Source organism: Aspergillus nidulans, chromosome VIII, assembly GCF_000011425.1.
Source record: "Aspergillus nidulans FGSC A4 chromosome VIII".
NCBI classification, from domain to species: Eukaryota; Fungi; Ascomycota; class Eurotiomycetes; order Eurotiales; family Aspergillaceae; genus Aspergillus; species Aspergillus nidulans.
Genome location: NC_066264.1, coordinates 1,837,264 through 1,860,866, shown reverse-complemented (window position 1 = coordinate 1,860,866; position 23,603 = coordinate 1,837,264). Strand labels below are relative to the sequence as shown.

Below are 23,603 nucleotides of genomic sequence, written 5' to 3'. Positions count from 1 at the left end.
TTCTTGCAGTGGCAATCAAAGAATGCGAAAGGTAGGTGAAGGGTGTGGTGGGAGGTAGGTGAAGGGTGCGGTGGGGAGACCCTGAAAGCCTCCAGGTCTCATAGGAGGTGGTAGGTCGAGGAGGGGAAGGTGTCGGAGGGATATAGGTATGAATGGAACAAAAAGGGGGGAGTAGAAAAAATAAAGAAACTGCTGCCTCCAAGCCATTAGTCGTCAACGTCAAATAAATCCTTACTTGCCCATTCCATTCTGCATCATGTTGTGCTGCTGTTGCTGCACTGCCTGGGCGTGGGCAGCAGCCTGGGCTTGTCGCTGTTGAGCAGCAGCAAACTCGACACGCTCCCTGCGAATGAGGTCTTGCACGAAGCCCTTAGCAGCGTTTTCAAGGCCAACACTGTACTCCTGCGCAACCTGTGGCGGATATTGCGTGGGTGGTCCGTACTGTGGCATCAGACGCGTAGCCATGTCTTGCCGTAGTCTCAAAAGCCGCTGCTGATAGAGCTGGTTGTACCGCGCTGGAGTACTCATTCGCGGCTGCATACCCATGCCCTGCATGTTTTGCGGGAGTTGGCCGCCGTTAGCTTGTGCCGCTGCCATCAACATCTGCTGTTGCTGGGCGTTGAGCTGAGGGCTGTTTTGAAGCATTTGTCCTTGTTGATGCTGTGGCTGTTGCTGGCCTTGCGGCTGCGCTTGTTGCTGCTGTTGTGATTGCTGTTGCCTTTGTTGCTGCTGCTGTTGGGCGAGCTGCATCTGCATGAGTTGCGCGCGCATCATCTGAGCCTGGTATGTCTGGGGATTGGCAAACTTCTGTTGTTGATTCTGGTGATTTTGTTGTTGTTGTTGTTGTTGTTGTTGTTGTTGCTGCTGCTGCTGCTGCATCATCTGCTGCTGCTGCTGGTTCTGGATGTTATTCTGCGCAAGCATATTTGCCTGTAACTGAGCGAACTGTTGCGGAGTGAGCTGACTGTGGTTCAAATGCTGTCCTTGCTGTGCGAGGAGTTGCTGCCTTTGCATAAGGAATTGCTGCTGCTGGTGATTGAAGGATTGACTTCCCATCTGCGGTGTCGCCATCACAGCCTGATTCATAACAGGCGTGGGGGCCATAGAGGAGCGTGGTGGACTAGCATGGCTCATACGCTGAGTGGGTGTAACATTGCGCATTATTGGAGTCGCTTGGGACATGGCTGGTGTTCCCTGCGTCATTTGTGGCGTACCATGTCTGCTTTGTCCTTGCTGGCTCCTAGACGGCCCCATTGGGTGGCTCATCATGTTGGGATGGGCGTGCTGCAAAGCAGAGGGAGGTCTCTGTGGGCTACCAGCACCCTGCATGGAAGCTGTCATCGCCATAGGCACGCTAGCCTGCGTTGCCATCGCATTGCCGACGAGCGGAGATGAAGTGTTGAGAGGAGTCTGGTTGCGTACCACTGGCGAGGATTGAGGTCCTTGGCTAACGCCGTTAGCTTGTGCCATGACGTGCCGGTTTTGCTGCTGCTGCGCTGCAAGCTGTGCCTGGGCCTGCTGTGCGGCGAGATGCTGTCTTCGGTTCTCTTCTTTGGCCTGTTCTTCCGCCTGGCGCTGCTCCGCGATCCGACGCCTCTCCCTCTCTTGCTCTTGTTGTTGCCTTTTGATCATTTCTTGTTTTATCTTCGTCTCGTTCTCACGCCTTATTTTTTCTTCATGTTGGATCCTGATATTCTCAAGTGTCTTAAATCGAGAAAAGCGAGGCTCGAATGGGACTGCACCCCCAGTGTCATCCACAGCCGCAGATTTCGGCCCTCCTGCAGCTCCGGAAGTGGTAGGTTCCAGCCTTTCGTCCATAATTAGCATAAACCTTTCTTCTTCAGCCGCCAGTGCTTCGTCAGCTGCCAACTCCGCAACTGTGCGTTTCCTACGCTTGGGTGAAGGGGGAGGATCGCGGTGAAGCGGACTCTCCATGTATTTCAAGAGACTGTGCACTTCCTCCAGACTGTTGACCGGATCCAAGAACAATGGGGGCGCAAGTGCCCTGGTCAACTTCGATTCGCACTCCAGAAGCTCATGGGGTTCAACGAGCATTTTCTGCCGTTTTGCGGAATGACCCCGTTCTTGTTGAGTAGATGCACCAGGCGACGGCGGTACTGTACCGGACGCGGGCGCTGCTTGTTTAGCGGCTCTTGGATCGGGGGTAGTCGCAAGCAGAGTCAACTCCGCCTGTAATGAGCGAGGGGTTGGATGAAGGACAGTTGTGAAGACGCGAGGTTTCGGGTTTGTCGGTTTATTTGAAGTTATCTCGACATTCTGGGATTTGTCTTTTGATGATTCACCGTCATCCTTCGTTTCTGACTGTTCTGCTGCTGTTTCAATCTCGGATGATTTTTCCAACGCCAACTGATTCTGTTTCGGATACGGGACATATGCCGACGGAGTAATGTGCTCATTATAGTTATGGATGGAAAAGGGTGTATTGTTGTCGTTCGAGGAGGATGCGGTGGACTTCCTAGTTTGTGCGGAGACCGATTTATGATCGACCACGCGTACAATAAGACAGCCTAAGTGGGTGACTTGGTCAGCAATAGCCTGGAACTTCAAAAACACTAAATGCTTATCCTACCTTCGTAGAACCGAACATTGGCGCGCAGAAGCTCCTCCATCATATCATGGGGGACGGTACCCGCGCGAATATGTTCAATTATGACCTTCATTTCCGAATTATACGGGAAGCTTCCATCCTGCTGCTCAAAGCGGAAATGTGTAGGATGAAGGTGAAGAATCAACGACGGAGGGCATTTGGCAAACTTCTTGAGGATGTAGGCTGTCGTTTTGACTACAGCCGAATATCATAATTAGTAAAGCTAACTTTCATTGCAACAAACTCATGGTAACACTAACCATACGGCTCAGGGAATGTTTTCCCTAACCGGCGATCACTCTCCAGAGACGGCGTCTTTGGCGTTTGTTTTTGCGCCTTTATACTCTGTTCGCCTGGCTTTTGCGCGTCTTTCCTGGGCCGGCTTATGGGTCCCTTGATGGGACCGTTACTCGAATTCCCGGTACCATTGACGCCGTTCACGGCCGGGTGGCTCGTAGAGCTTGCCGCCGCAGCCTGCCCAGTTCCGGGAAGACGCTTGGATGTAGTGGGAGGAGAGGAAGACGGTGGTTGCGGCCTGACACCGTTGACCCCGGTTTGAACAAAAGGCGGGGGCGGCCGCTTCATCTTAGGGGGATGCGAGGTGGTTTTGGATATCGCGGTCGCCATCTTGAGGGAACCAACACCGGAGCGCAATTCCGAGCGACAGTTCCTAAATGCGACCTCTCGGAACGTATACCCGGGGATAGCAGACGGAAGTCGTGCTCCGAAAATCGTTCGTCGATGATATAACCGGGGGACGAGACATGTGGGGAGCGGACGCGGAGAGCGACAAGCAGCGCGGGATTCAACGCGGTGGGTAGCACGGATCCCAAGGTCGCTAAAGAGTCAGTTCACTGAGTCCCATCGAAAATTGTCCACCGCAGTCTAGTTAGCAAGCAGGTTGGGACAGTGATGGTGGTCGTCACTGAAGGAGTTTGGTGATGCCAAGCCGAGACGTCGTGAAGGAGAGGCTGGTCAGGTGATGTCCGCTGTGAGCTGAACATGTGCACGTGATGTATATGCCCTTTATTCATATCAAGTCAGCGCAATAATTATACAGCCTTGTGTCTGCACTGGCGGACGATGCTTCTACATCATTGCCAACAGTCGCGCATCACCACTGCCATGTAAATCGTATTCTTTGAATTTATACAATAAATATATGTAGAAGTACGATCTTGAGATCAAACAAATCATAAAAGTTAGGGAATAACATCACGGTCATCCAAGTACAGTAGAAAAGCAACAACACAAAATGAACACGCATAAAACCACCGTATCAAAGCATTTTGCGGCATACTAGCTGCGGGTATATCAAACCATCATGCCCTAGTCATTGCCACTGATCCTGCGTCGCCAATCATCCCCAACACGAAGCACATCGACCACGTCGATGCGTTTACCAATGCCAGTAACACCCTCTTTGCGCCACCATTTCTCTTCCTTGTTCGCCAGCACTGATTCATCGTCGCTATCGATGAGGCCGCCTCGGCCACCTTCATCGCCAACCACAACAACGACCTGCCTAACCCAGCCGGCGATGTGATTCACCGCGCTACCGTCTTGACCTGACAGTGACTCTTGCACATAGACTGTATCAGGAGAGAGGTGGCGGACAAGGTGTACGTATCCGGTTAGGGAGTTGAAAGGCATAATCATGGTATCTTTCTCCACGATTGCTTGGCCCTGTGTGTATAAGGTGTTGAAAAGAGGCGGCGCTCCCTCTAGATCATCGACCTGTCGAGGCTCCAGAGTAGAAAGCTCGGGGGATGAGGTGGCTTCCTCAGGAGCAATGTTCGAGTATGAAGATGTGATGGACAAGGCGTGGGAAGAGCTTCCCTGATTAGGAGCGTGCTTCAATCCGGGCGCGTAGATCAAAACGAAAATTTTAGCCGAGTCCGGGTTGATATGTTCAGGTAGATGCGAAAGGATAGACTACGAATAAAACGGTCAGTATCTCTGCGCAAGCGCAAGATCGCAGTAGTCCACAAGACAACATACCACATGATCAGAAGTCAAGTCTTCTGGAAGATGAGATGATTCTGATGACACCACAATCGCAACCGTCTTTCTCTTCTTGTCAGTGGCCGCTGGGGCCCCAACAACACCGCGTGTTGGAGGTTGACTGGGCGTTGTTGTCTCCGCCTGGCTCCTCTGTTGGTTGCGAGATTCCACCTCCTCCGACCAGCGGGAATGGTCCTCGAAGTCGCCTCTACCCTCCTCTCGAATTGAAGTCAGAGCACCACCCACAAAAGCCCCTGCCGCCGCGACACCGGCAGCAACCCTCTTGCTTGCCCCGTCAAAGATTTGCTGTGGACTAGGTGTGCGCCGAAGCGCCCCTTGCATGCGAGCCATTACACTAGCATCCTCCTGGGCAAGAGCATCTGAACCTGTCGCTCGGGCGTAGTCTCCCCCATAGTCACCGCGCGGGAATGACACCCCACTAGGGGCACTGGCAGGTTGATCACCGGCTCGGGTGTCATCGTGATCATCTTCGTCGTCTTCTTCATTGCGCTCAGTCCATATCCAAGCCGCAACACCAATAGCGGCAATACCGACGGTCAGGGCAAGAGGTGCCCAGTATCCCATGACGGTACGCCGCCCACTCGAGCTGAAGCCGGTACCCACCCGCCGATGGCGAGCATCCTGGGAATGAGGCATCGCGGTCAACGATAACAATTACAGGCTGCGCATAGATCCACGTCAGTCGCGGTTGGTCGCATTCACATTTCAAGGTCGTCGAAGGATCAATGGTTGCGGTGGGAGGCTGGGGCAGAAAAGGATGGGAAAGGAGGAAGCCCAGAACTAAGAAGTATGGGGGGCGGCTGGGCCTCGGAGCAAACATGTGGCTGGTGCCAGCAACGCTTTGTTTTGCCGCGGTGTTTACGGCTGGGGCGCTGTTTGCACGGTTTGCCTGTATTGCTTAGTCATTCCCCTATCGGCACGTGAGGTAGGCTTGCCTTGGAAAAAGTTGCGGAGTTATGGAGTTTTGACTCACAAGCGCAGAATAGACGCGACGAATGACTGCTTCTGTCTGTGTTACGAGCACTGCAGACATGTTATAGTCTGGTCAAGGTGCAAATTTGTTTTATATGACCAGTCTCCACCGCAACTCTCTCGAGAGATCACAGCGCACGTTCCCCTCAACCCCGCGGGTGATATCAGCATATTTCCCAAGTCCACCAGCCTTTAATCCCGTATACTACCTCGCTCTTCCTTAAAGCCTTTAGCTACAATGCCGCACTCCGTTCCAGTGCCCCCGACGGGGTTCCAAGCGCTCATCCTTTGCGGGCCGGGAGTTTCTCTTAACACCTTCACTTCGAATCCGGAGGAGTTTCCGAAAGCCCTTATTCCTATCGCAAACCGTCCTATGGTATGGTACCCGTTGGACTGGTGCTATCGCATGGGTATCACTAGTATGTTGAGACCTGCCTATAGCACCATATACCAAATACTCACGAAAATTTGCAGATATTACTCTCATCACCCCTCCTCCCAGTCAAGCCCCTCTCGAGGCTGCGTTATCACAAAACCCTCACCTTACGTCTCTTCCATCGCCGTCTCCCTCCATTCTCGCACCTGCCGACTTGACTTTGACAACGGGTACCGCTGAACTGCTACGTCTTCCCGAAGTTCAAGCATGTATCAAATCGGACTTTCTTCTCCTACCGTGCGATCTGATATGTGACATTCCAGGCGAATCCCTTCTCGAAGCATGGATGGTATTGCAGAGCGCCCTGGGTGGCTCAACACTTGCTGGAGGGTGGAACACAAACGGACCTAAGACGATAGGCATGGGTGGTGAAGCAGGAGGACGCCGTGGCGGTCTGGCGGTATATTATCAGACGAAGGGAAGAGAGGAAAGCGTGAAGGGAGAAGTGACTGACTTTGTCGCTACCGCGTGTCTTGAACAAGACGAAGCCCCTGCGGTTTCCCATCCCACAGACGGACCAGCTGCGATACGATATGGGCTTTCTAAGTTGGTACTTTCAATGCCAATGGACACGGTTAAGGAGAAGATGGAAGAGGACAAGGGACTGCTTATCCGCCACTCGCTTGTGAAGAAGCATGCGCAAGTGAAGATGCTTACCAGCTATCGCGACGCGCATATCTATGTATTCCCTTATTGGGTCAAGGAAATGGCACGACTGAACGAAAAGTTTGAGAGCGTTAGTGAAGACCTCGTGGGGTGGTGGGCGAAGGCAGGCTGGCAAACTGGGTTAGCAGAAAAGCTCCGATTGAGCGAGATATTCCGAAAGAGCCGAAGCGTCGGCGAGAGTGGAAGCATGGATGACGAATCGCTCGAAGAGGAGATTGACATCCACGCCATGAGCACCACAAAGACTGGTGCCGGGAATTCACACAACACATCAGCGTCTGAACCTCCGGCTGAATTCCAATTCGCCTCGCGGGTCCGAAGCTTAGGCCCTGACTCTGATATTGAGCCGCCGCAAAAAGAAAAACTCACCACTCCCCCGGTACTGGCTTACATGCATTCGTCCCTGTCCTCTGCACCTCTTATCAGGCGCGTCGATGCCTCGCCCCTTCTTCTTTCCGTATCGCTCCGCCTTGCGAAGCTCGAGTCCATCGAAGAAGTCGGCAAAGTAGCCGCCTCTCCGTTTGCACACAATCAAAAGGTGGCCTATCCTGCGGGTGTCGCTCAACGTTGTACAGTGACAAAGTCCGACTGCCTCCTTGCCGACAACGTCACCGTGGAGGAAAAGTGCGTGATTAAGGAGAGTGTCATTGGGGTTGGGTGCCATATTGCCAGCGGAGCCAGGTTAACCCGCTGCCTAGTCATGGATGGAGCAGTTATCGGTGAACGCTGCCAGCTGACTGGATGCATTATCGGACGCCGCAGCCAAGTCGGGCGCGAGTGCGTTTTAAAGGACTGCGAAGTTCAGGATGGCCATGGTGTTGAAGAGCAGACTGACGCCAAAAACGAAAAGTTTATGCGTTTTGAAGGATTAGACGAAGACGCTGATGATATGGATATTTCTGAAGACATTGGAGACGACGGTAGCGATCTGGGTTTTTGATCTGACCTGAATGCGTGATCCCAAGGCTGCTACAACTACTACTACTCCTCCTCCTCCTTCTCCCTGCTACTGCCACTTCCCTCGCCGAAGCGATCTAATGCCCGGTATAGATGATAGACTTTGACGCTAAAAAACGAATAGGGTAAAAGAAAGTTCATGCTGTGTCCCTGTCGGAGGAAATAATAACCCCGCCATTCTCATGGGTCGGTTATACATAGTACTACCTACCGAGACATTGTAGATTTAGATGCTTGTGCCACGACCTTACCTCCCTTACAGGACAACGCAACCAACAGGAATCGAGATGCCCTGATACAATCGAGATCAGCCTTAGATCAGATAACCAGCACTGCACCAGCAGCCACCTCGCCTCATTTAATCTGGTCTCATCTCCTCTGTCTAAGCTTATTCGAAACCCCATCCACAATGCGACGCAAGGCGAGAATCCTCAGCTTCTCTTCCCTGCAAGCTAACCCCCAGTATCAACGATTCCGTCCAGTTCAGAATCGTCGGATGCTTAGCTCACGAGTTACCAACCCCACTCTCTAGCCCGCGCCCCGTATATAGTGTACCACCTAGATACCGCGGGATCGTTCACCATGACGGGGTCACATGCCCACTAATTAGGCCCCATGCTCTAAGGTGCGCCCTGGCCCAAGCCCGGACTGGTAGAGAGATTTCCAGTTCAAGCGCCATGCAGATTGCCAGAGAGAACTAAAGCCCGCCAGCCGCACGATGTCGAGAACGGCCCGTTCGTTTAGCCTAGTCCGGTAGGTATCAACATATTCACGGCTCACGCAGGTAATGAGGTGGTATGGCTCCCAGGCTAAACGTAGGCACTGCCGCCCTGTCCACGCTTATTATTGGAGTCTATGCCGGTGGTCGTCGGAAATAATAGGTATCTCATAGTATCAACGAGCGTCTTAAGGACCTAAAAACCTGGAGTAAAGCGATTATAGGACAGGCGTCGTGCAAGTGCTTACCGACACACATACGTAAATGGCTGACGGTGGCAGCGGGCGCCCAGGGCCGCGAATCTCATCTTGATGCGGGGAATTGTTTGGCTGGATGGTACTTGGTAAGACTCAAGAGTACTTTCCAAATGCTGCCTCTAGGTTGCACGGCCGGTGCTTCTGGAGTTTTCCATTCACGTAATAACATACAGTCTGGGTCTGGAGTGCCGTCTTCTGAGTAGTATGTACAGAGCACAAGGCACGGGTACACTCTGCTGCGCGCTCGGTGCCCCGCGGCGTGATTTCGGCAGCATCTGCGTACTACAAGCTACCTGTACTCCACAGTCTTGATGTCTTGCTTCGTCCGAGTCGGACGATAAACTGTCAATTAATCTATTATCATTGGCTATGCTTGTCCGTACGAGGTGGCCCACGAGCGGCACACATACTTAGGAAACACTACTGGTTGAATGCTGGTCCAACCTTCCAAGCCCGTGGCTGGCTACAGACCGCAGTTGTTTCTACCATTGTCCGGCTCGTCTAGGTTCCAAGATACTGGCACACAGGCAGTCCTGCAGGACTGCAGATGATACCCATTCTCATATTTTTTTGTTACGGTTACGGTCCTGTCAGCACTGTTATGGACCTCAGATACAATTCGTCGTCAATCGCGGTAGAAGCAGCAGTGCTCAATCTAAATACAGTGCGAGGGGCAAGGGCCGGGAGTTTTGTGGGGTAAACCGCTTGATTGCGTTTGAGATCTAGTGAATTGTTTGAGATTTGGTGGTTGTAACTGTAATTGAGTCCTTCGGTTAAATGCTGGATTGTGTCTCTGTATATCCCTTTCCCTTGACAATAGAGTCCAGGACGGGCGGTGTGTTCGAGAATCGGCAAGTCACGCAGGCTTATTCAAAAAGTTCATGGCATTCCGTGAATGGATGTCAAGCCACCTTCACCGTATGATTGCGGGTCGACCTCTATCCACATATCAATCAGGAAATCCATAATCTGGACGCGACTTCTCCTGAGCAACGGGAGAGCCACTACGCGATGACGCGGAAATTGAAGAGTGAAGCTGAAACGGCGACGTTGGCCTTGTCGATCACGCGGGAACTCCTTACATGGATCTGCATACGCTAGCCTTGGAGGTCCAGGTTGTTTGGAGATTCAATTACAGAGAAGATCTCCATACAGAGTCGCCCCAGCCCTCCGCACGCTGTAGGCAGTGTATCTGGGCGCTGGCATGAAGACTTCGTGATTCTGTACCGACTACGCTGGTGAATTGTCCGAGTTGCCCTCCAGGAATCAGCCTGAATGACGGTTGCACCACGGCGTTGTGCTGACGAGATGTATATCACCCCACACCTTTATACGCTGCATACAGCGCAGAATCCAAGTCTGCAAGTTTGAGCAAACCAGGTATATATTTTATTGCATCTCCAAAACAATAATGCCTGCTGCTGATGCATAACTTTTTTTTCTGCCAGTTTCACTTCTGAGCGGCTCCGAAGAACATCCAACATCAACTTCCATCGCCATGAGGCTACGAATTTTACCACCCCGAGATTTGGCTGGCTGACTGCGATTACGTTTATCGTCCGGGGTCGTTCTATTGAGCCACGTTTTCACCTCGATCTCGCATAATATATAATTCCAATGGAGGGGATTGAGTAATGCTGATGCCTGACTGACAGTTGATCGCTCGAGAAGTATGTCCTCTCGGCATTTCGGCCATGAGAAAGCTGCCAGTCATTGCCGGAGTCTCTCTAGCCGGACTGGTACAGCTGCTCCGTACACAGCCGGGTGGACATAGAGGAGCAATCTGTAACAGTTCGATCCCCACCACGATTCAAGTTTGAGCACAAACCGCGGGAGATCTGATTGACTAAGTACTCCATCGTGGGACGGCTAGACCCATGGAACAGAGCTGCGGGCATTTCCCAGGGGTTGCAGCTTTCCGAACCAAGGATATGGGTGAGATTGCCAGGGCGAGCTCAGACTGTAAGACGGGGACCGAGTTGGAGTTGGAACTTGGCTTCAGGTGGTTGCTCGTTCCAGGAGTTCGCTTGGCTGAGGAACCTGAGAAGAACAGGGGTGTAGGAGTCACTGGCATTGAGCTCTGAGATTTGGAACTAAAAAATTCCGAGGCATGCCATGGCTCAGGAATAAGAGGGTCCGGGGCATGATCTTCAGTCTGATCTTGTACAGTCGTAATAATGCTACCTTCCCCATTAATTCCTTTTAACGGAGAAGAGTCTCTCGGGTCAGTTTGCCTTCTGAATCGAGAGGCTCAGGAAGCGAATAGAATACGCAAGAGGCTTCCCAAGTCGCTTCCGCTTAGTGTTCCAGTTGTTGAGGTCTGGGCTTTTCGGCCGGGGCGACATGGCGGCTGACGAGCTAATCCGAGCAGCAGCCTTCCGAGCTTCCGTACATTAGCCTCTTAGACTCATATTGTCAGATAGCGGATGGGGGGGATTTTCTTTCACAATATCGCCATCGCCCACCACCTTGACGCCTGTGATGGTGGCAGACCAGCCAGACCCTAGTCACCCGCGAACTGAGATTGCTGACAGGGATGGTACCTGCCAAGTTACCAACGTCCTCGCCTCTCCGAGGCTTTCCAGGGCTCCAAACATCCAGCATGTTCTCGCAAGCTCGCGACGTTCTGTCCCCGCTCTTTTTGCCGTATTGAGAGTGCTGGCGAGAGCAAGCGGCGAGAAAATAGAAAAGGAGGCGGCGTAGGCTGTACTATTATTGGCTAGGCTGGAACATCGTCGATACCGTTACGGCCTAGATACCTCAGGTTCCCCACAGAGGAACCTCCATCAGTATCGAGCCATATCGATGAAGTGGTCATGGAATGGACTAGATAGGTGCTAATAATAATACTCCGCATGACCGACTTGAATTCGGGTGCTTCACTCCGGCTGTAGAATGTCGTCAGGTCAACCTCAGAGTCCATGCCCTGAACCATTTCCCTGTAAAGTCAATTGCGTCTGGTGGTGACGGAAGATGAGCGAGGGGGACTCCGTACAGCCCCAGAAATGTCTTACCCCTTTCGAGCGCTTGACAACGCTGGTTGGCTGGGAATGATTCAGGAGGATTAACATTAATCTACACTTGCGATAGCATAAACCGCATCATAAATCAATTTGCTATGGATGAAACTGCTTTATCTTACAAAGTAGAGTCGTCGCTCCGATCTCTATTACTGATAATTATGCCAATCTGGTTGATTCGACGGTATAACTTGCAGCTGCACGGAGAGTAATCGCCAAATCCAAGTTGCTGTTGACGACGCCGCTAATCGATCTTCCCCTCGTGGGCTTTAATCTGCACCCAGAAACCTTCCCTCCCTCCTTTGAGCAGTTGCTCTGCTTCCCCTTTCTGACCTCTTTCCCAGTATTTCTTGTGAACAAGTAGAAAACTGAGGCCAGAATCGATTAGTTAAGCTTCGTCGACCGCAGAAATCAGGCCAAACCAGGTCAGACATCAGCTCAAAGACGAGCGAGGCGGTCCAAGGTTGTCCCTTTTTCGCGTCCAAAACGCAGTGGAAAATCCCGCCCGTCTGTCTCCGCCTGTCAGTCAGATAGTCAGTCAGTCACCCTCTCCCTTTAGTTAGAGCATCCCATCATTCCAACTTAATCCTCTCTCCTCGATTCCATTATCTCCCACTTCCTTTCCCTCAGACTTCCTCTTCTTGCTCCCTTTCCTTTCTACCCACGCCCACCCCCCCTCCCCCTCTTCTATTCTCTCCAGTGGCCCTCCGGAACGGCGCGTCTTCTGCTTGATTCAGAAGTTCCGTGTCTTCCTAGGATCTGGTCACCATTTCCTTTCGTTTCTCCTCTTCCTCTGCCTCGTTATCTCTCTAGACTTGCCCGTTGTCATCTTCAGCTCTGAACTTTTCTTTTTCTTTCCTCCTTGTTTCTTTACACATGGCTCGACCGCTCTAGACAGCATCTGCCGCTCCTGACCCTTGTGTTCCTTACATCGTACCTCATCGCTGGCTCCTCCCTCTTCGGTCCTCGTTCGATCCAAGCGTTCCAATACTTTCTTCTTTTCATTCGACAACATTCGCTTCCCTGCATTTGTCTGAGCGACTTTCTTAATCGTTTGTACCAGTATAATTGAGCTGCGGACATTTATTAGACCAGGTACGACTATTCCCGCTGCCCCGTTGCTTGGTACCGATCCATCTGTCCTCCAAATTGTGATTCAGCTGGATAAACTTCGTCGATGAGGCCCTCGCCCAATCTTCGAACTCGGTTGCGTGGTTGTACAATGCTAACTGACGAATACGTGGTACAGATTCTCCCCCCTGTTCCCCCCTACCCTTTCCCTCGCTCGAGTGCCTCCCGAACACTATACACTGCTTGGACGATAGCACCGAAGGGTTCAATTCGCCTCATTTCCTGGGTTAGGATCTCTTCGGAAGACGCTGCTAAGAACGCGTCTGACTTCGACAGCTCTGCAATTCGTGGAGGAGAACAACATGGCAGCTTTGGTACAGACGATTCCTCAGCAAAGCAGCGCGGTTCCGGTGCTCCAAACACGCCCCTCTTCCTCGTCGGGTGCTTTCACAACTTCTCAGTCCTTACAACAAACGGACTCTCGAAATCCCGCCATGTCCTGGAATACCTACAACACGACGGGCAATTCGGGGGGCTATCGGCCCGGTCATCAGGTTGTGGCCCCCTACGCCTTTACCAGCACTCCCAACCTCTCTAATTCACCCAACTTGCAGAACCGTCAGTCATGGTCTCCTAGTTTGAGGCCCGAGCATCGGACGTCCTCTGCTCCCTCTGCTCCCCAACTCCCCGCGAATGCCTCCCTCGTCGGAAACAATTCCCGTCCCGTTCATCACACTGCAGCTGGTTCTGTATCTACTTCATCTTCTAACTCCTCCGTCCAATCACACATGTCCAAAGACGATACGGCGATTCCTTCTCGCCAGCTTCGCGGTGATCCTTCTATTCGTCCCTTATCTACCGCCAATTTGCCTTCTCCAACACCTTCCTTCATGAACATATCCTCGCCTACAGTATCTCGTCCTTCACCCGACCGATACCGTCGTGGGAACCGTCGTTCGGATGCCTCTGCAGGTGCACGCTCATCTCCACCAATTCTGGATGAAAATCCCCAGAACACGACATCCGCTGGTTTATCAGGAGTAAGAAGTCTGATACCGGAGGGTAAAGGTCATACCCGGGCTACCAGCGCAGATGATAATACTCGATCGGATAAGCCGCAACCAGAGTTGGCAAAGAGGTATCGACGGAGGAGCTGGGGAAACATGGACAACACTGGCCTCATCAATCTTGAGCTCAAGTTGCCCGCGGCATCCCCAATCCCAATGCCGAGTGGGCAAGACTATTTCAATCAAGATCGGCCCAGTTCGGCTCAGTCACATAGGGATATTTCGGGAAGTATACGTTCTGCTCGCTCTTCCACATCATCCGTAAGCAACTTGATTGATCCACTATTATTAGCTATGGATTTTAACCCTGAACTAGGTTGCTGATTCCGGCACTGTGCCGCCGAAGCCTGCTACAAAGTCGGAAGATACCAAACGCACGCCAAAGCCCTCCCCGCTCTCACAACCTGTTTCTACAACCCCTACCTCACCAGAAACCTCGCAGTCAACTCAGCGAGAACCACCCAAACTGGCGAGCCCTGCTTCGCAACGCCTGGCTGAGCTCTCCAAGAACGATTCACACCGGCCTGGCAAGTCACGGTTAAGAAGAGCCTTTTCATTTGGTAGCGCCTCGGAACTCCTCAAGGCCTCGCAAAACAGTCACCGCAAAGATGGGCTTTCGGTAGACAAGTCTCGCAGGGAACTCCTGAAGGAAGAGCTGGGTGCCGAACAAGCTGCCATAGCTGAACAGCAAGAAGCCAGTGGCCTTGGAGAAAGCATATACTCCCACCACCAGGGTCGTTTCTTCAACAGCTCCACGGATAACCTATCCATCTCCTCCACCGCTTCCTCCGCATCAATCATGTTACGGAAAATGGGCAAAGGGATGAAACGATCGACCAGGTCACTAGTTGGCCTATTCCGACCAAAATCAGTCATTGCATCTTCACCAGATGATATAACAGCGGAGCCAATGGCGCCACAAGTGTCGGTCGTGAATATCGAAGCAGAAAGGAAAGGCGTTGCGGCAAATGCAGATCCTACGGATCTTCCTCATGGTGGAACCGTATTTCCCAAGGTGGATTCCACGGTCCTTCCCGCTTCTGGCCAGGATGACCTGACAGAAGCGCTGCAATCGCGTAAAAGCATTGTAGGAGGAGATCGGGAACGCGCAGAGGTCCTTGCAGCTGTAAGGAAGGGTATTCTCAAGAGTAAGTTTTACGTTCTGAACTACGACTTTTGCAGAGCAACCTGCTAATGCTGTGCCATAGAAACCAACTCTGACATAGCACTATCCGCAGCCGCTAAGTCCGGCAATGTTACAGAGAATGGCACGGATTCGCCACAATCCAGCGCGCCAAGTACACCTGAAGATCAACCTCGGACGGGGATTCGACGCCCGGACGCGGTCAAAATTGCCGGTGAAGATGAGGTACCTGAAGCGAAAAATGGTTCACTTGGACCACCGGCGGTGCCTTCAAAGAGCCTCGTGTTCAGCCCTCGAATTCAGTTCCACGAGACATGGCCCAGCGGGGAGTATGACCGCCGGGGAGATATCGCGACTTGCAACCGACTCACTCCACTACTCGCTCAGCAGATTAAGGAGGAGCTGAATTCGTTCAAGATGGTTAGCTATTACATGGTCCTCGTTGCTTCTAGGCTCAGCTGCTAACCGAAACCCTTAGGAGATGGAAGTTCACGAAACCTCGAAAATCTATACTCACTTTCTCTGAATGCGGCATTGCAATCGGCGTTATCGTTCTCTTCGTTTCTCGTGTGTCATTTAATCTCGAACGGCGACGGATCTATGAAAGGGTGTGGTATCCACATTTGGCGTCTTGTAGACCTGGTTTATTTCTCTAGAGCAACTCGTTTTGGTTGCGCGGTCGGTCCCAGTTTGGTGTCCTGACCGGCTCGGTTATCCGGCATCGTCGGGCCTTTCCAACCTGCGGATCACAATTTGACTGCTTCGGTCCCTGGCACAGTCTTATGGTGTTACGGTGACGGCGATCTCTCTTACTTCTTGTGATGGAAAGGGTGTTTCTTTGTGCATGCACTCCGACCTTATGCGGATCCAGCAGCGGACAGAAATAGAAAACGGAGCGGTCGGATGTTGGAGACGCTCTACCCTCAGCTACTTCAGGTCGCACGATATTGATCTACCTTGCGCTCAGGATTTTGGGCTTTGATCTATTTTTCTTTTTTCTATCCTGTCCCAGATCCAGCCACGTTCATGGATTTTTGTTTCCCTTTCCTCATTTTCGACACAAGCTCGATTCCATTCAGTCTTTTTAATTTTGTCTTTGGCAAGCGTGGACTGGGCAGTCCCATTATTGATCATCATTTCATAGTGTCTACAATCTCTTGTCGCTGTCAAACTCGCTGGCCACTTTTCATCGTGTGTTCGTGTTCTGGAAATCGATGCACTGGCATATCTCAGGCAGTTTGAACATCTGTTATTGACCGGTCTAATTGCAGCATATTCAGGGCTTGCTTTTTGTCTTTCACTTGTGCTCTATCTGTTATTCGGCATTTGAACTGTATCCACGTTCTGTCGTTTCTCTCGCGCACACGCTCTCATTTGTCTCATAGCTGTTGCTGGTACTGTATCTGGTTGGATGGCATGCAAACAAATTCATATCTATTCTTGCGCCCGTGCATGTTTCAAGTAGCTTCCTTCTGGCTTGTGATTTAGGTAGCTGATATATCATAAGTGTAATCAGATCAGTTTGGGAAGTCTCAGCAGTCGGGACCATTTCGCCCGCAGCAAGCCTCTTAAGACCGTCCCTTGATGTCATGTAGGCTCGGAGGGGAATCTATCGGGGTTAGACCGAATTTACCATGGTACCGAGAAATGTTAGCTGCAGAGGTTCAAGAAACATTGGGAAGAACTCATTTATGCCTTGAGGGTGGAAGAAGCATTAGCTTTGCGATGGTCTTTGTGAAATATGAGGTTAGATGATCCATGTTATTTGATACTCGACGCCACGTTCCCTGAAAGCGGTTTCGGCCTTTTCTTTTATCTACGAAAACTCATCCAACTCACCTTCCCAAATAATAACCCCACAGATCAAACTCTAGCTCTTTTCCAGTTTCCCATTTTCGACTCTGTTATTGGAAGCTTGTTATTGATAGGACTGAGTTGGAACATCAGAAAGAAACTAGGGTTCCACGATGCTGCTCTCTACTACTCCGGTTCTAAAACCCGTAGCATCCTCAGGGCTCATTACGACCGAGATCAATGAAGAGCTGGCACTTGATGCTTGGTGGTGTCTAGCGGATACTTAACATTCGCCGAGTTCATAGTTGAAGACATTCGAATATGTAGACGTAGGCAATTGCAACGAAGGATAGCTGTTTTGGAGTCTAATAACCAACAAACGAGACAGCATCTCCTCATTTGAAACATCCGTACTTCATTTTCCCGAAGACTCAAAAGTAACATTGGTTCTATGCAAACCTTTCCCTCTCTTCATTCCATCCCGGCCTTAGCCCACTCACATCCAGCCGCCCAGCATCAAGCGAACTCCCAAGCACATAATTAACCCTCCAGTCCAGATTCAACCTCGCGCCGGCCTCTGTCTGGGCCCAAACAGCAACACCAATCGTGTTCTCCCCGTTATAGTCCAGGATCCCAGGAGGAACAGGGTACACAACCTGATTCCCAACGTAGGGGTTATACCGGCCGTACTGATACCCGTTAACAAAGAGCTGGGCGCGGAAAGCGGATGTATTGCCTGCTGATGTATTGTTCACGTTGGGAGTCGAGAAGACGAAGGAGATAGAAACGTCAGTGTTTTCAGGGATAGAGAGTGGTGGAATGACGGTGCGGAAGAACCGGACTGTTGCCCCAGTGAAGGAGAGCGAGGTCCCGTTAACTGTGGCCCACTTGCTGTCGTCGAATCCCGGAAGATGCCAACCCACGCGTTCGGCGTACAGGCCGTCTTCATTGTAGACGCCGCGGACGGGGTCGAGGTCTGATTCCCCCCCTGCGGTGCCGGCAACGCGCCAGTGCGTGAATCCTGGTGAGTCATCGTCGTTGTTGTCTGAAGCTTCAGAGAGTAGCCGCGCTTCGAGAATGCCTCGTGGGTTAAGAACGCCTGTTGTCTGGTCGTGGCCTGTGTCGTCGTGGACGACGAGGAGGACGTTGGGCGTGCCCTCTGTGTTCAAAGTGTTTGCTGGGAAGTCGAGGGTGCCATTTGCTTGCTGAATAGAGGCCGAGCCTAGGTGAGAGCCAAGGAAGTGGCCGTTTAGCCAGGCGGACCAGCCGCTTTGAGGAAGAGTAATCGTTAGTTTCTTGTTTTGTCAGGGCTAGGCTGGGAATAACAACGTACAATGCGGCGCCGCCTTGGATGTTGAGGTAAACGCCTGAGGCGCTACTGTTGAAGTAGCCGCGCCATAGCCGCACGCCGTTGTGGAATCCTGCGGTTTGTTAGCTGCTTGTTATTTGGGGTGACTAGAGAATACATACCATATTCGTCGGCATAGAGGACGGGCAGTGTAGCTGGTTTGTTAGGGTTCGGGGTTGTCATATGATTCGCATCTATCTCTAATTAATGTTTCCAATCTACTCCATTACTGATGTAAACACTTACCAACCCATGCAGCGCCCGAGTCATCGTAGGTTGGGAATCGCTCAGGAAGACTGTCGCTGTATTTCCACCCGTTGAGAGTAGGCAGTTCGACAGAAGGCGGCTTGGCCAGAATAGCTTTGAGGCTGCCATATGAGGTTCTTGTCGCCTCTACAGCCTTCCCGTTCCATGTAACCTTTTTGATCTTCCTGGGTGCAAAGATCTCCAATGTTTCGCCCTTGGAGTCGCCTCGTAATGTTAACGTCGACCTTGCTAGTCTGGCCGTTCGGACGAGGTAGGGGCCGCTAACGAGAACTGTTTGCCGGTTAGTACAGACTATGAAATAGAATCCAAGAAACCTACCACTTTCACCCTCAGGAACAAGCGGGTTGTCTGTCAATGCAGGAGCCCAAAATGTGTATGCCTTCTGTCTGTCAAGCAAAACCACTCGTACACCATTATCTAGCTGCAGGACACTTATCCCTTCTCCCTGGGTAAACGCAACTGTCAATGATCCGCTATCGCGGTGGAACTTTATATTTGAACATCCTGAGCATTTCGCGACCGATCCCGATTTCGCGCCCTTGATGGCAAATTCGCCAGATTCACCCGTCGGCACCCAGAGGACAAGAGTTGGCTTACGGTCGAAGACCGCGTAGGTCAAAACTTCTGCTGTAGAATACAGAAGTGTCTCGGATCCAAAGTTGAAATCGGTCACGATGATTTTGGAGTGATGACCGTTGAGCCGGATAGTACCTCCGTGCCTTGGGATTGTGAGAGCGCCTTTGGATGTGTTGACGTGCAACTTGAACGACTCATCCGTGCCGACTGTAGTATCCAAGTGGGTGGTCACGTAGAAAGCAGCGTTGGTATCTGGATTCCGTAATTCGCTCGCGATGACGGCTTCATTGTCTGTATATTGTGTCCCATTCCCCAGACGGTCGGTCATGGTCAAGTCCTTTGCGCATCGAGTAAACAGAGCTAGCAGCTTGGTCTCATAGTACTTGGATCCTATCGAGCGATCTTCTGAAATTGGCGCAGAATAGTCATAGCTGCTCGCAGTGACAGGTGCCGCGATACCGCCCCAGTTTGTTCCTCCGAACATCATGTATAGACTCATCGCAGATACCCGTTGGCCGATGTTCCATCTGTAGAACAGATTCGCAAAATCGGCCCCAGTATCCTCAGTGCACCCTCCTTCAGGTCCGTCCCACGGGTTATAAGATCCGCCTTGAAACTCGGGCATGAAGAACGGCATAGTCGGTTGGACTTCCTGAAAATAGTCATAGTAGTCTAGCACCTTATATGGCACATATTCACCGTTTGTTCCAGTGCATACACTGACATCGCAGCTCCAGCACTGATCCGTCAGAAATGTTTAGCAATATAGATATAAGCCACTTACAGAAGGGTACGAATCCAAGCCCACCGTATCAAGATTGCCTCCAGCATCTGACCAGTCACTGCCCCAGGATTTTGTGTTCATATTAGGGTCGTTCCCGGTCAATGGAACAGTGATACCATTCTCACGAGCCGAGGCTTGTAGCAATTCCATGTAAGCAATAGCTGTCTGATTAGGGTTCCTGTCACGCGGATCCCCAATCCATTGCTGTCCGTATTCGTTCTCGATCTGGTAGCAAAGTGTATAATGACCATCGGTAACCTGATACTTGCTGGTGATTTCGGACACTTCCGCAAAATACGGTTCCCAGGCCGCTGTATATCTGGGGTCGTCATTTCTCGTCGAGCCATATGCGCCTGTCGTAAGCCAGAGTGGGAACCCTCCAGCGCTGGCTTCGGCGTTGACATATGGCCCAGGGCGCACGATGATGTACATTCCAAGCTCCTTTGCCAAGTCATATATCGGGGTGATGTCACGAGCACCAGTCGAGAAATCAACAGTCTGGTTATTGGGTGCGTGGTAAGCCCAGCTAGAGTAGAACGCAAAGCCAGTGAATCCAATCGCCTTGATTTTCTCCAATATGTCCCGCCATAGTGCTGGGACTGGGATACGCCAGTAGTGGAACTCCCCCGAGAACAGGAATATCCGCTGCCCGTTGATGTAAAAGCTGTAATGGTCCCATTGTACAACTTTGCTCAGCCCATTGTCATGTATAGGCCATTCGGATTGGGAACTATTCTGAGCTGCAGTCAGAACATGGAGGCTTCCCAGAAGGAAGAGAAGCAACCAGAAGGCCGTCGCCATGGCCAAAGACTCGGACAACAAAGTGTGGGCTGTCTACCGTGCATGGTACCTGGCTGAAGCTCGGCCCAATTTATGTTCTGGGACTTGGTGAAGCGGGTTGAGCATCGCTTAGACCTTACGACCAAGCCTCCGCATCCTAGAGTAGGGTGGACGCAATACAAGACGATCGTCAGTTCCAGAGGCCAAGTGGAGTCGACAATCGAGCCATGTTACCTTCTGTGGTCAAATCCATGCTGGGATGAAGCATAGATGTGGGGACAATGTAGATTTTCCTCCATTCACCTGGCAGGTCGGTATGGTTTCTCCCGTCAGCCGGCAGGAGACTGAGAATAGCAGCCGAGCAGGGGGTTTATCCAGAATTATGGAGCGTGTGAATTAGGAGATTGTCCGATGGAGAGGATGAGGGGTTCATCTTCTTGCCGACAAGTCACATGATGCAGCGCCTTCATACAAGGTACTACTGTACGATGGAGGCAAGGAGTAGTGGCCTGTGGTCCAATTAATTGATTTCTATCGCATTGAGAACGAAGAGATCATCAACTATGCGTTCTGACAGGCATTATCATTTTCTACCCCAGGCCAACTTCTGTTCTGATTGACCTAGCGGCACATACAGTTTCCGCTCGATCGAGATTAGAGAACACATGTTGAGAGCCTGGTCTGTGATCCTCGTAGTTCTATTAATAAGATACATCCTTTTATCGCCTGGAACACGGCCCAGTAGTAGAGACACCGTCGAAAACACCATGTAAATATGTACAGAGCAGAAAACAACCGCGAAAGACATAACCGACTCGCTTTTATACAGGATTCACAGGGCATGCAGACGTAAAACGTTGAATCATGCTGCCGGGGGCCCTTGCGCGCCATTGCGCGACGGGCCGACGGGATCCCAACTCGACCTCTAGAGGGTCTCCAAACACACTCCTGAAGCTCTTAGATGAAATACAGGAATATGTCAAGATGGCTGTCGTTGGGGTCGAGCCGGATAGGATATGGATAGGGGGGGTGGATAAAGATATGCCACTCTAAGCTCGTAATTCACCAGACTACTTGTAGGGCCAAGTTCACTTCCTGGTTCTCGCAATTCATGGTTGGCGGAATGAATGAATGGGCCGCAATTAGTTCGAGTTGCCCAGAACTCCAAAGGGGTTAGAGGTCTTGACTTCAGCGGGGCCGCCGGCGCTTTGTGTTTCTTCTTTGCTGATTCTCTTGGCACCTTTTCCAGCGGGGACAGTGGAAAACCCTTGTTCTGGCTCTCGCTGACTCTCAGTCGCACGCGCCTTCTTGGCAGCACTTGAGCGGGTTCGAATGGGCGAGTTGTCGACGGTATCCTGTACGTGGCTCCGAGTCGACCGAGACTTGGCAATGGCCTCATCCTCGGTGGTCTCGCTGGTTTCCCCGCTCATTTCCGCGGCTTTCTGGATCTCACGGCTCACTCCCTTAAGCGCATCCAGGCCGGCCTTCTCGGCGGCGTGAATGTGCGTAGCCTGCGGACCAGGTTCCTTACGGTACAGGTAGGAGCGAACAAAGAATCGGGCGAATAGATAGGTCAGGGGCAAAAGATAAGCAACATTGAGGTAGATCGCGAAACCCTGACCGGAGGTGTCCATGCAAGTGACCATTGGTCCGGGTTGTACAACCTCACGAGGAGCGCCAAGGTTGTTTTCGACGTGTCCCACGTTCTCGGCAATACCTTCTGCACCTGCGGCGCGGAAGGCAACTTGCTTAACCCAAGACAAACCGGTGGCAGCAACAACCGGAGCAGCGGATGTTGTAGGTACGAAGCGGACTGGCGGGAGTGTATAGTAGACAAACAGGTAGGATGCGGCCATAGCCGATCCGATAACGAACTGGGTGATTTGCATGGTAGTCAGGGAGCGCTTGACGATCGTGGGAACGCGGACGCGGAGCGCCGTCAATGTGTAGTAGGTGTACTATTCATCGTTAGTCCAATTGACCCACAAGTAGTAATTCAAGGTATATGTACCATCATCGCATGGATCGCAGAGTTCACCAAAGTGAAGATCCAGATCGGTGGCGCAACATAGCGGATACCGGCCCACATGCACATCATAGCACCGGCATGATGATAAGTCTGCAAAGTCGAGCTCTTCTTGCCCTTGGCAAGGATGATCGCTGTATCCAGCACTTCGTAGAACTTGGAGAGGTAGAAGATCCAGCCCAGGAAGGCCAATCCCTGGTTCCACAAGCGGCCAACGTCCGTAGAATCTGGGACACCACCTTCAGCCAATCTGTATTCAGGGTTCTGGATAGACCATTTGTTTATCGTTGTGTCATAGGTGGCCGCGTTTCCGTATCCTCGAGGACCGTTGCACTTGCACAGCGCATCGACAATGCCCACGAGGCCGTTTTCCTGCCAAGCGGGTAAGGTGTAGCGGAACGCGCGAACCATTCCGGCGAAAGTCCATGCAGAATAGACAGCCAAGAAGACATTGTGCAGGATAACGAAGATCTTGAAAGACCGGGTTTGGCTGAACGCGTACGGTTTGTAACCACGGCTCTTGTTGACACGATTGAGGATGACAACGGTAACGGCGTAGACGCTAGCGATCGTGATCGGCACGCGAATATCGAGCAACTGGTTGTAAAGCCCAGGCGGGATGTTAAAAGGCTGGTACCATGTCGGCTCGTCACGCAGAGGAGCAGGAACCGTGGCCGGCAGCTCGTCCGGCGGGAATTTCAGCAGTGAAGCTGGAGGCAGACCGAATCCCACAAAGGCCGGGCCGGACCCTGTATCGAGGGCGAGATCGTACATTGCGATTGATGCGGCTGAGAGCGTCAGGAAGGAAAAGAACGGCCTGACAGGAAGGATCCCTCAGCAACGGGCAGAACCTGCTTGGACCGACAGAAACGAAAAGGCGCTAAACAAAACAGTCAGGGGCGCCCAAGCAGACGAGAGAGACGACAATGTAACCGACCAGGCGGGCGGCTAGAGACTAGAATATCAATTTAAGGACGAGAACCAGAAAGCGATGAAATAATGCTAACACTAAATCTCGCCGCGATTATCGTGTGGAGCCGCGACTGCATTTTTCCCAACAAACCATCCAGACCTCGGCCGCGCAGTC

At 51.8% G+C, this 23,603-nt stretch overlaps 6 protein-coding genes across 6 annotated transcripts, besides 3 other annotated features; 2 read left to right on the top strand and 4 right to left on the bottom strand.

Moving 5' to 3' along the window:
* Positions 1–23,603: part of a sequence feature (contig 1.14 1606..364334(-1)) that runs on past both edges of the window.
* ANIA_00976 (protein rfeE) lies at positions 225–1,632 on the bottom strand (the record flags this gene model as incomplete). Its single annotated transcript, XM_653488.2, has 1 exon — positions 225–1,632. The coding sequence occupies one exon, from the start codon at positions 1,630–1,632 to the stop codon at positions 232–234; it is 1,401 nt and encodes a 466-aa protein (XP_658580.1). The 3' UTR covers positions 225–231.
* Positions 3,938–5,269, bottom strand: ANIA_00977 (uncharacterized protein; the record flags this gene model as incomplete). Its single annotated transcript, XM_653489.1, has 2 exons — positions 3,938–4,543; positions 4,610–5,269. The coding sequence occupies 2 exons, from the start codon at positions 5,267–5,269 to the stop codon at positions 3,938–3,940; spliced, it is 1,266 nt and encodes a 421-aa protein (XP_658581.1).
* On the top strand, positions 5,844–7,647 carry ANIA_00978 (translation initiation factor eIF2B subunit gamma; the record flags this gene model as incomplete). The annotated part of the gene is made up of 2 exons (XM_653490.1): positions 5,844–6,024; positions 6,080–7,647. 2 exons carry the CDS (start codon positions 5,844–5,846, stop codon positions 7,645–7,647), a joined length of 1,749 nt encoding a protein of 582 aa, XP_658582.1.
* Positions 13,093–15,467, top strand: ANIA_00979 (uncharacterized protein; the record flags this gene model as incomplete). The annotated part of the gene is made up of 4 exons (XM_653491.1): positions 13,093–14,058; positions 14,114–14,945; positions 15,006–15,361; positions 15,420–15,467. 4 exons carry the CDS (start codon positions 13,093–13,095, stop codon positions 15,465–15,467), a joined length of 2,202 nt encoding a protein of 733 aa, XP_658583.1.
* ANIA_00980 (protein lacB) lies at positions 17,035–20,511 on the bottom strand (the record flags this gene model as incomplete). Its single annotated transcript, XM_653492.1, has 7 exons — positions 17,035–17,088; positions 17,236–18,004; positions 18,069–18,156; positions 18,206–18,283; positions 18,330–18,620; positions 18,669–19,578; positions 19,711–20,511. The coding sequence occupies 7 exons, from the start codon at positions 20,509–20,511 to the stop codon at positions 17,035–17,037; spliced, it is 2,991 nt and encodes a 996-aa protein (XP_658584.1).
* Positions 21,048–21,051: a sequence feature (Short protein (ANIA_11286, CBF88402.1) was converted to a misc_feature.).
* Positions 21,126–21,157: a sequence feature (Short protein (ANIA_11286, CBF88402.1) was converted to a misc_feature.).
* ANIA_00981 (elongation of very long chain fatty acids protein) lies at positions 21,633–23,290 on the bottom strand (the record flags this gene model as incomplete). The annotated part of the gene is made up of 2 exons (XM_653493.1): positions 21,633–22,448; positions 22,502–23,290. 2 exons carry the CDS (start codon positions 23,288–23,290, stop codon positions 21,633–21,635), a joined length of 1,605 nt encoding a protein of 534 aa, XP_658585.1.